Source organism: Bos javanicus, chromosome 19 (assembly GCF_032452875.1).
Source record: "Bos javanicus breed banteng chromosome 19, ARS-OSU_banteng_1.0, whole genome shotgun sequence".
In the NCBI taxonomy this organism is placed as follows: Eukaryota; Metazoa; Chordata; class Mammalia; order Artiodactyla; family Bovidae; genus Bos; species Bos javanicus.
In genome coordinates this window covers 52747066-52758508 of record NC_083886.1, presented here as the reverse complement: position 1 = coordinate 52758508, position 11443 = coordinate 52747066, and the positions used below count along the sequence as shown (strand labels likewise).

The window sequence follows — 11443 nt, the reverse complement described above, 5'->3', positions numbered from 1 at the left end:
CATGGGGATGGTGGCTGGCCTCCACGTGGAGCAGGCACTGTTCTCGTTTGCAGAGGGGACAGAGACCCGGAGTAGAGGGCCATGCTCACTGGACCCAATGCAAGGAAGGGTTTATGGAGCTGGGATTGTGGTCACCCAGGCAGCCACCTTTCTCCTCTCAGTTCCTAAAGGTGTTCTCTCCTCCCTGCTCACCTGAGTCCGGTCTATCCTGTTCCCTGAATCCAATCAGGCTTCAAATCAGATTTCCCTGTTCTGAAAGTGGAATGCTGCCCAAGGCAAAGTAGTCATTTCTGACCCATCACTCTGTGTTCCATGAGTGGTCACGGCGTGCTGTGAGCAAGCAGACAGGAGCAAAGCAGTTGGAGGTCTGGGCTTGGCAGGGTCCACATTTTGTTCCCAAGAGACTCCCCATCTCCTTCAGTTATTTGTTCTTAGGGCCCCTGGCTCCTGACCCAGTCTAACAAGGCCTCCCTCCCTGGGACCTGGAAGCCCCACCCCAACCACAAGGTTAAACCAGAAAGCACTACCAGCCCCCGCAGGTGAAACTTGCTTCCCAACAGCTGAGGAATGCAATCTCGATACCTAAACCGTGTTCTTCCATACCCTTAAAAGCTTTTTCAATCTAGTGAAGTTTAGGTCTGACCCAACCTGCCAAATTTGAAAACCTGAAATAGCTGTGGAAGACTCTGCCTGCCCTTAGGGAAAGCTTTGGGGCTGGAGCCTGAGTCAAGTTCCCCCTACCAGGTGACCCTTATCAGCAGACTGAAGGTTCCACAGCTCATCAATCCGGCTCTCATCAACCCTATGGTTGCTTCACTGACCAGAGTGCACCGCCACCCGCCCATTACCTGTGTGCTGAGAAAGCCACGCCCTTCGTGCTTCTATGGCAGCACATCTTTATGCCAAAGACACCAAGTGTAAGATGCCACCCTCCTCCCAGCCCCCTTGGGGGTTAGTCCCACTCAAGCTTTCCTTTTCCCTGGAAGCTCAACCTGACGCACTCTAGATGCTCACGGGACCTCTGTTCACCTCTGGTTTTGGAGAAATCAGTTTCTGTTGCCTAATTTGACACCCGCACACAGCCCACCGCTCCCCACTGATGAACACAGGCACCGATCGGTTTACTGCAGCACTTTTATTTCCTCACAATGACGCGTTGCTGGGGCCTAATGTTCTCACATGACAGTAGAAAATCAAAGTCTGTTGTCATCTCTTAAAAGAATTGAGAATTGCGTACAAAAACCTTACATAAATTAAAAGGATGAATAAATTTACAGGTGTGAATGCAAACTGTTTCCAACTCAAGGCAAGTAACCAGAACAGTGCTCTGGTGGGAAATCTTCAGTAAGAAAGGAAAGCAGGTCCTACGGCTTGGACCTTCCCAACCCCGTGTAAGACCGGCCAAGACAGAAATGACAACTGTTTCAGGACTCTTGCCAGCCTCTAGAGAAATCCTGGAATAGGCAGCTCTGACACATTAATACCCTGCACAGACTGAGAGACTCACAGTCTCCCAGATTCTTATCAAGCCATTGGATTTCTCTTCCATAAACATTCTCACCTCAGCTCGAGGTGAGAGAGCCGCATATAACTAGGGGTTTAAATCAAAGATATGCACAGGGTATTAAACATATACCAAGGTAAGAGTTAACTTGAATACAAGGTCAAAATCAGCAACAAGTTCTACAATCCAGTGCTGATATCAGATACAAGCTTCAAGGACAAATTTCTTTTCAAAGGCTTATTCCAGTTTCATGAGGCTAGCATGAGGTGTATACATTTGCCACGGCAAATTTATACTTCTGAATTAACTCATGCAGCAAATGCTACGCATCTGCTCGCAGTCCATTTAGAAGCATTTGCGGTGGACAATGGAGGGGCCAGACTCGTCATACTCCTGCTTGCTGATCCACATCTGCTGGAAGGTGGACAGGGAGGCCAGGATGGAGCCTCCGATCCACACCGAGTACTTGCGCTCGGGAGGAGCAATGATCTGAAACGACAAGAATGGGGCTTTAGCAGGTAGCACCATCTTAGCCGCAAGGCCCCTGGGCCCAAGGCCACAGCCGCCTCTGCCTCACCTTGATCTTCATCGTGCTTGGAGCCAGCGCGGTGATCTCCTTCTGCATCCTGTCAGCGATGCCAGGGTACATGGTGGTCCCACCAGACAGCACTGTGTTGGCATACAGGTCCTTTCGGATGTCCACGTCACACTTCATGATGGAGTTGAAGGTGGTCTCATGGATGCCACAGGACTCCATACCTAAGGGACAAAACTCACCCTCAGAAATCGCACGTTCAAGGTGAAAAGCACCTTGACCCTCGGCAGCCTCAGAGGGAGGTCACTCATGCTGCCCGCCAGACACCTACCCAGGAAGGACGGCTGGAAGAGCGCCTCGGGACACCGGAACCGCTCATTGCCAATGGTGATCACCTGACCATCGGGCAGCTCATAGCTCTTCTCCAAGGAGGAGGAGGATGCAGCAGTAGCCATCTCCTGCTCGAAGTCCAGGGCGACGTAGCAGAGCTTCTCCTTGATGTCACGCACAATTTCCCGCTCGGCTGTGGTGGTAAAGCTGTAACCACGTTCCGTGAGGATCTTCATGAGGTAGTCTGTCAGGTCCCGGCCAGCCAGGTCCAGACGCAGGATGGCGTGGGGGAGGGCGTACCCCTCGTAGATGGGCACCGTGTGGGTGACCCCGTCCCCAGAGTCCATGACAATGCCAGTGGTGCGGCCAGAGGCGTACAGAGACAGCACAGCCTGGATGGCCACATACATGGCAGGAGTGTTGAACGTCTCGAACATGATCTGCAGGAGACAAAAGGCTTCTTTACTCAAAGGAAGGGACTCAGGGCCACCCCATGCTCTCACACCATGCCAGCATGCCACAAATGTGATGTGTGGAGAAAAGAAAAGGAAGCAAGCAGAAACACAAATAAGAAACCTTGAGACTTCAGGAAGGAAATGCCAGGAGAAGAACAGAACCCTGGAAATATTGAAAGAAATACTTGAATTTCAGAAAACAAAACTGAACATGAAATGACTAGCGAAATAGGTGAAATGGCTCAACCCACCCGGCTGTGCTTACCTGGGTCATCTTCTCACGGTTGGCCTTGGGGTTCAGAGGGGCCTCCGTCAGCAGCACGGGGTGCTCCTCGGGGGCCACACGCAGCTCGTTGTAGAAGGTGTGGTGCCAGATCTTCTCCATGTCGTCCCAATTGGTGACGATACCGTGCTCGATGGGGTACTTAAGGGTCAGGATGCCACGCTTGCTCTGGGCCTCGTCGCCCACGTAGCTGTCCTTCTGCCCCATGCCCACCATGACGCCCTGGTGTCGGGGACGCCCAACGATGGACGGGAACACGGCCCGAGGGGCGTCATCCCCAGCAAAGCCAGCTTTGCACATGCCAGAACCATTGTCGATGACGAGGGCGGCAATTTCTTCTTCCATGGCGATCTATTCAAAGATGAGACCAACTCAGGCGCGCCCTGACGCTCAGAGAACGGCCCCGGCAATGGCCCTCCCCGCGAGGCGTTCCACCTCCCCCCGACCCGGCTGCAGAGTAACCGCCTGGAACCGGGGCCGGCTTTTATGTAACGCCCCCTCCCACGTCGTTCCGCGGAAAGGAGACTGGGGGCTCTCAATACTGCCGCCCGGACTCGCCCTGCCCTCTCCCCCAGCAGCACACCCGCTGCGCCCTCCGCGAACCAGGTGGGGCGCGTCCCAGCCCACTTACCCCACCCCGCCCCACACGACCACCCTTTGTTCCCGGGGTCGAGGTGGCCAGGCCTCTAGGGCCGGGAGTAGAAAGAGGAACTGCGAAGGGGTGCGAGGGCCCGGATACCCGGACAGGCCGCCTAGGCCTGGTCGCTTACCGATGGAGGAGACGGGCCGCGGGGTGCGGAAGAGCGAGCAAAGAAGCGCGGGAGGACAAGGAACACGAGCCGGCTGCGGCGAGTGAGACCGTCCGCGGCCTCCCCCGCCGGTATTTAAGCGAAGCGGGGCGCGCGCGCGGACCGGTGGCGCGCGCGGCCCCAGAACATGTCCATATATGGCGATCTTTCCGAACGCCGGGCGCCCATTGGCCCGCCCGAGAGGGGCACGTGGGGCCCCGCGCCCGGTCCCGCCCCCCGCCCGCACCGCCCCCAACCGCCCCGCCCGCTCTGCCCCCGGGCGCCCGAGACCCCCAGAATGGGACCCCGCGCTGACCGGCGCGCGGGTGGGATGGGTGGGCGCCCCCGGGGGGCTGCAGGGGTGGTCGCATAGGAGGCCGGGAGCTGACCTGGGGGCCCCGCCCCGGGACTGTCGCGCGCCGTGGGGGAGGGCCCGGCTGCACCCCGAAACTGCCTGGCCCGGGGCTGGGCGGCACCCGGAGCAGGGTGTGTACCCGCGGCCTGGCCGCGCCGGTGGGCTTTCCTCCCCGCGCCCCCTTTAATCTTCCCCTAGTCTCTGCAGGCCATCAAGGGGGGGGTTCCCGGCACCGGGCTGGGGGAGGGGAGGGTAGTGGTCCCGGGAGGGTGGTGGTCCCGGCCGGCCTCCCTTGCGGCACTGTGGGCCCGGTGTTCCAAGGCGGTCCTGGGGAGCCGTGACCTCGACCCTGTCTGGATGGGAAGGAGCCGCTTGTCCCCCACCGCAGCCAGGATCGCGTAGGCCTCAGCGTCGGAGTTGGGGCACCGTGGTCCCTGACTGTACAGAGACTGGCCCGATTCTACCACACCCAACGCATCCTGCCCCTCAAACCGCAGGCCCGATTGTCCCCAGGCGGGGGCTCCACTCTGGGTTTGGGGTCACCCCGTCCCCTCTGGGGAGGGGCTGGAGCTTTGTTTCATTTTAATGACCTTTGAGCGTTGTAGGGAAACTGAGGCAGGGAAGAAGTCTTGACTGCCTAAACGGTCAACTCCTCCTCTAAACTTGAAGGTGGCACCCTCTCTTCTGTTTAAGTTGTGTGTGTGTGTGTGTGTCTGTGCGTGCGTACAGTCGGTCACTTGTGTCCCACTGTTGGACCCTGCTGCCCTGGGGCTGTGGTTTTCCCGGGTCCAGGGCGCGCCCTTTCTCCCAGGAGCTGGCATTGAAGACTTGTCACCTCTGGCAGGGTCCTGATGACCCCCTCTGCCCGCCAGTATTTGGGTTATGTCCAGAGGGAACTAGGTATCATGGTTTCCTTGGACTTGTAAGCTTCAGGATTGCTCAGTAATGAATGAAAACATCACGGGAGACATGGGGAAGAGCAGTGGCCAAAGAGGGATGGCAATGGTGCCAGGCAGAGTGAGTCTGGGGACTCGTCCAATGTCCAGGTGCTCTGGCTGGCATCTGATGGGAGGCGGGGCCGAGCGCCCCAAAGAGCTGGGCAAGGTCTGGTGTCTAGCTGATGTCCATATCTACCTTTGCGCTAGGCAGGTAAAGCAGGTGCCCAGCTCACCTGCGGACTGCAGTCACCCAGATGCCAAAGCCATGCCTGTGGCCACCCTTGCTGCCAGGCCTAGCTGGGTTCCCGACTCCCAAGACTTTGCAAGGGCACAGGGCAAGGCTGCTGTCCATCAGGTGTGTGGTCCACCCAAGGGAGAACCTGGGGCTGTCTCCCTCCAGAAAAACCCACCCTTACAGGCGCCCCTGGGCACAACCACGGGGCCTTCAATCCCCAGGTGGGGGAGTGTGTGAAGATGACTGCAGTACTTGGCGGGAGGGGGGGGGGGTCCCAAGATGTCACACATGGCAAGTGGGAAGTTTCCAGTATCGTCCAAGGCGTCGCGCCCAGTGTCCGCCTACCCGCATTCCACTCAGGCTCTCTCGTCTGCGGGGGCCTCCCCTCCCCGGACTCCAGTTCCCTCCGGCACTCCTTTGTCTGGTGCGCCCGGGCTGCTTCGTAGGACAGATGGGGAGGGGGCGGAGGCCGTTGAAACTCTGTCCCCTTCCCCACCCCACCCCCCGCTGCCATCTTCCCCACTTTGCAAGGGCGCTGGATGCACAAGTCAAGGAGTCGTGGGGGGAAGTGGGACCCGGCCTGGGTTCCCGGGGGCTCCCACCCTAGGCAGCCAGACCCCCACCCGCAGGGCCGGCCAGCGGCGGAGGGGCAGGGGCACTCTCAGCCGGCCTGGCGCGGGGTGGGATGAGCTGGGGGAGCAGCTTCCACTTCCGCGGCTGTGTCACCCGGCGCGGGGCGGGGGGAGGGGGGTCAAGGTGCGGCCGCAGGTGCGCAGGTGGGGGGCGGCGGCGCGCAGTGCGGCCATATTTGGCCATTTCGGCGCCGCCGGAGCCCCGCCCGCCGCCCGGGAAGCCGCAGCCCGGGCAGCCCTGTCCCCGCCCGCCGCCGGCCCTGAGTCACCGGCCGGGCGGGGGGCGGAAGTAACGGACTAGGGGCTCTGGGCGCGCTCCTCGCCTTATTTAGTCAAGGAGGCCGCGGATTGGCCGGCGAGACAAAGGGGCGGTGGCGGGCGGCCGGGGCGGGGGCAAGGAGGCCCAGGCTGCCTTCGAGAGGACGGGGCGGGGAGGGGGGGGCACGCCGCCGCCGCTCCCACCCTGTCCGCGGGTCCGGGAGACCCCGCCGCCCCGCGTCACACCCGGCCGCGAGAGCGAAGGGTGGGGTGCGCGTGTCCCCAGAGGTCAGGTGGCGCGGGCGGGGATGGGGGGTGGGGAAGCGAAGCTGGAGGTTTGGCGAGGGTGTGGAGGGGGTGACCCCTCGCCTGGGAAGCACCCCCACCCGGAACCAGCAGTAAGTGGATGCTGCGGGTCCAGGGACCGAGCCCCACAAAGAGAGAGACCTCCAAACCCTGCGCAGGGGGCTTGGGGAACGCCGCATTCTGTGCTGTGATTTTTCTGTTTTGCAACTGGCAGTGTGAGGCCTCGCCCAAGGTCATCTCAGGGCTGTGCTAATGGAAGCACAAGGCCGCCCCCTCCTCCCTCAAGATGGAGAGGCCCAGGAATCCCTTGGGAGGGGACCACACGAATGTGGCAGCCCCTGGCTCGGGTGAGCAGGGAGGCCCTGGGAGGAGCGAGAGACGGCAGCTGCACTTCTGCCCAGAAGCGGGTGTGTCCTTCCATCGTGAGGATGGAGGGTGGTCAGAGAAATGATGTGATTTTTTTTTTTTTTTTTTTTAATTCGGTGCTGGGTTTGGTGGATTTATCGTGTGCTTGCTGCGTCTCGTTTCATCTTGCGGCCATATAACGGCAGAGAAGACACTGGTGCAGGGAGGTGGCATCACCTTGCAAGGAAGTGTGGCCTGACTGACTTAGCCCCAGGCCTCCCCAGCCCTGGGGCACTGCCAGGCAACCCCAGCTCAGGGTCTTTCTTTATTTTTCCCTCTGACAGCCACACCAGCCTGTCAGTCTCCCAGCTCCAGCCTCCAGGGATCCTTTGCAGGATCCAGGGTCATCTCTGCACCTGGTAGCCTGACCTGCAGCCCATCACCCCATCCCTGCCTCCCGCCTCTCATCATCTCCCACTAGCCAGTTACTTGCCAGGCAGCCTAGGGACTTGGTAATGAGTCCCCCTTTCTGCTTTTGCCTCTGCCACTCCACCTGCCAGGAATGCCTTTCTTTCCCCTCCCCCCAAACGCAACGTGGGATTCTGAGTTGGATCCTCGAACAGGAAGGAAAAAAAAAAGACAGTAGTGGAAGAACCGGTGAAATCTGAGCAAAGTCTGAAGTTTAATGAATTAAGTACCAGTCAATTTCAGTAGACAGTCGTACCATGACTTGTGTAAGATGTTAACATTAGGGGAAACCAGGTGGAAAGTCTGCAGAAATACTAATACTGACTTTGGGGCGTTTGTGTCAGTCTAAAATTATCTCATAAAAGGACTGAATTTTTAAAATGCCAAGGAGGATTTTCCTGGTGGTCCAGTGGTTAAGACTCTGTGCTTCCACTGAAGGGGGCACAAGTTCAATCCCTGGACAGGACATGTAGGGAAGTTCTGTGTGCCACAGTATGGCAAAAAAAAAAAAAAAAAAATCCAAGGAAAACCACCAAGTTTCCCTACCCTCAGCTCACTGTCGTATTCTCCTAGGCTTGTGGGTCAAACGCAAGATGACTGTTCTATCACATAAGGCCTTCTCCAGGGTGCTGGGCTGGCTCCCACGGCGGCAGGCACAGCCCCTGGAGTGGTTCTGTCTGTTTGGAACAAGGGTCCCCAAACTGCCCTGGTAAACAAAGTCAGGTTCTGCTGGCTTGGCCTGCCTACCTCTAAGTTTCAGATCAATAAACAGAGTCAGACCACATACTTCTGTCTCTGGTCTAGGTGTCTAGAGGGATTTGTTCTGCTGGCACTTTATAGACAGGCACACAAAGTCCAGCTGTCCCAAGGCACCCCAGGAGCCTGGGGCTGCAGCCCCAAGCCCTGTGGAGCCTCCATGGTGGCCAAATGCTTGGGTACTCAGGCGTTGGTGAATTTTCAGGTGCTGTATGCTCATCCCTGCCATTTGTCCTGTGCCAGGATGCACTGGGCTAGGCCTCTTCATGTGTCATCCAGTCATTGCTGCATGAGGCAGGTAAACAGGGTCACAGGGTGTACCCCCCCATGAAGTTAGGGGGTCAGGTACACAGAGATACCCAGGCCAGAGCTTCACTGCTCTGGCAGTGGAGAGCTCCAGGTATCTTTTAGACAGGCCCCACTGGAGTTTCTGGGAGCTTCCCATCTCACTATGATGCAATGGGAACCGAGGGGGCCCTTGGAAGAGTACTGGGCTGGGAGTCAGGACCTGAGTTCTGGGTCTCAATTTCTGTAAAGAAGATGGGCCAGTGATGTGAGTGATGTTTGACCCACCAGAGGCTCTGAGCCTGGTGGCCCTCCTGCACTGGACATAGGTGTGGGGACAGGATGCCCCTGGATGGCCCAGTGAACTTTCCCCAAGCCTCACTACTGAGGTTTTCCAGACCTGGCCTCGATGTCCCCAGGCATTCAGTTTTCTTTGATGAGTAAGAGGTACTCAGTCAGCACCTCCACGTGTCAGACCTGAGATTCTCTGGAGCAGCAGTCTCCGCACTCTGCTTCCAACGGCGCATCCCCAGGCCTCACTGCCCTGGGCCTCCGGGGCCAGTGACAGCGCTCTCTACACCACTGAGCAGCCTGCTGGCCTGGCACAGAGGCCCAGAAGTGGTCACAGTCTGCTTTTCACCTTTGCTTGCACACATGCCAAGAGCACACTTTGCCCACCCGTGTGGACCCTGCTCTCTTTGGTTAGGGCTTATCATGTGTGCACAGTTCTTACTCTTGGTGAGCTGTGTCCAGAGATTGCCAAAAGGAACCAAGGATTATACCCAGAATTCTGGGCTTCCAGCTGCTTCATGATAGCCCTACCTCAGCATGTGGCTAAAGACAGAAACCCGGGTGCCTGCCAGACCATAGCACTCTGCACATCCTGGTCCTGTGTCTGTCCAGTCCAGCTGCCAGCCTTCTGCTTCCCTCCAATTAATGCTACAAACCCATCACCCTGCCCCCCTTGCCACCCACTGCCTTGAGATAGAAATTCAGCCCCTTACCCTGTTGCTGGGGGCTCTCATGGCAAGCTCTGATTGACCCCTCCACCCCCTCACCTCACACACCTCCCACTCACAGCCCTCCAGCCCAGGACCAGCATCTGCCCAGAAAGATTTTCCCATTGGCTGCTGCCTCTGCAGGCCTCCAGGTCATCCCCGGGCGTTGGGACAAGTCCCCACCTCCCACCTGAATGCTTGTTATTCAGTTTGTCCCTGCCCTTGGCCCCAGAGTGTGGTTCTTCTGAGGCAAGGTGCAGCTGGTGTCCCCTTATACTTGGGAGGGAAGAAGGAATAGAGGTAGAGGGTTTCCAGACAGCCCTGCCAGAGGGAAGGGCCTTCCCTGAGAGTCAGAAGAGGGACAGGGGAGCGGCTGCTCAGAATATGACTCTAGAGCTGAGAGGGAAAGGAGACCCACCCAAGGCCTGACTATCCCCAGGAACCCTCATCCAGTAATGCAGCTGGTAGGCGCATGGGGCTGTCGGCAACAAGGGTGGGGCCCACCTCCTGCACCTCTCGTTCTGGCCCCAGGCTGCGGGGAGCTCGCCCAGCCAGCCGAATTCTCTTGAGTTGGACTAGGTCAGGACTGTCGCGACAGGTGTCCCCACCCCCGGGACACCTGGCGCCACACGTAAGACGGGGAGGCGGATCAGGGCAAAACACAGGGAGGAGGGCGCTGCTCTGATGCTGTCTGCTCCCCGCTACTACTCCAAAGGCTGCAGCTGGGGTGCGCAGAGTGGTGCGGGGCGAGGTCAGGGCCGAGGTCGAGTCGGTTCCGGACGGGTCACCCGGGCCTTCGCCGCACCCACATTCCCGGGCTCGGACTTCCCGGGGAAGCTGCGCTCCGGGGGCGGGGCCTATAGAGCCCGGCCCCGCCCACTCCGGACTCGCTGGCGGGGCCTAGGGTAGCTTTTCCTAATTTGGTCCCGGGGCGGGTCCCAGGCCTCGAGTCCTAGCGCGCCCCTCCCCATCCCCCGGCTCGCTTCCACCTCCGGGAGCCTGACCCCAGCCCCAGCACCGGCTTTCCCTGGGCCCTTTGGGGTCAGCGCCGGAGTCCCGGGAGAAGCTAGGTCCAGCGGGCGGCGGAGAGAGTGCGGAAGAGGCTGCCTCTGAAGCAGCGCCAACTGGGTCCGGAAGCCTGGGGCGCCCTGCCACCCACGGCCATTCTGCGCCCCCTCTGTTAGCGGGTTTCAGATCTGGGACCGCCCGTTCACCGCTCAACCCGCATCTCCGCAACGGGTTGCGGGCAGGGCACTGCACGCATGGCCCTGCAGACTGGGGAGGTGGGCGCCAGTGCCCGCAGGCAACACGCACCTCTCCAGATCAGGCACGGGCTGGGTGCGGATCATCCCCTGTAAGCAGCGAGTTTGGAGGCTTGGGCCAGGAGATGGCGCTCTGGCCGGTCGCGGCGGCCCGGAGCGTCCAGCTCTAAAACAGGCCACTGTCATGCCCAGGTGGGCCGCCAGGTGGATCCCGCTATCGCGGCAAAGTGCCCCGGGTCGGGCGAGGACTGGGCGAGTCGGGGCCGCACCTGTCAGCTCCACCCTAACCCTCCACCCGGCTGGCCCGGGGTTCCGCACAACACCGGCAGCCACTGACCCGGGCTGGGGAGGTCGCTGTCGGTGGCCGCTGAATCACTGCCGCCCAAGGGTGACAGGGAGTGGCTTGGGAGTGGCCGGTGACTTCAGTCCGTACTGACGCAGGGAGACAAGGTGGGATTGGGGTCAGCCTGTACCCAGGGCAACAGAAGAAGGGAGGGCCAGGGCCACCACTCAGGAGGCAGGGCCAGCCCACCCCTATGTCCCTGTACCTTCTGTTCAGGGAGCAGACAGCACCCACAGAGGGATCCCAAAGCTAGAGCAGACCCTGGGCCTGAGTGTGTCTGTTGGATACACAGCTGGTTTAGATGGCAGCTGCCATACCGTCTGCTCACCGGACACGCTGGGTTATTTCAGCAGCTAGACCACCTGGG

The 11443-nt window shown here is 59.6% G+C and overlaps 1 protein-coding gene across 1 annotated transcript; it reads right to left on the bottom strand.

Moving 5' to 3' along the window:
• Positions 1-1116: 1116 nt before the first annotated feature.
• ACTG1 (actin gamma 1) lies at positions 1117-3987 on the bottom strand. The gene is made up of 5 exons (XM_061392588.1): positions 3878-3987; positions 3090-3458; positions 2371-2809; positions 2082-2263; positions 1117-1993 (listed from the first exon to the last, which is right to left on the bottom strand). Exons 2-5 carry the CDS (start codon positions 3450-3452, stop codon positions 1850-1852), a joined length of 1128 nt encoding a protein of 375 aa, XP_061248572.1. The 5' UTR covers positions 3453-3458; positions 3878-3987; the 3' UTR covers positions 1117-1849.
• Between the last annotated feature and the right edge of the window lie 7456 nt (positions 3988-11443).

What these genes read in the sequence shown, in the direction of transcription:
- ACTG1 (XM_061392588.1), bottom strand. Translation starts at nt 3,452, where the DNA reads ATGGAAGAAGAAATTGCCGCCCTCGTCATCGACAATGGTTCTGGCATG. An exon ending in ACCGTGAGAAGATGACCCAG is followed by an intron (nt 2,810 to 3,089) that starts GTAAGCACAGCC and finishes TGTCTCCTGCAG; the next exon opens with ATCATGTTCGAGACGTTCAA. An exon ending in CTTCCAGCCGTCCTTCCTGG is followed by an intron (nt 2,264 to 2,370) that starts GTAGGTGTCTGG and finishes TTTGTCCCTTAG; the next exon opens with GTATGGAGTCCTGTGGCATC.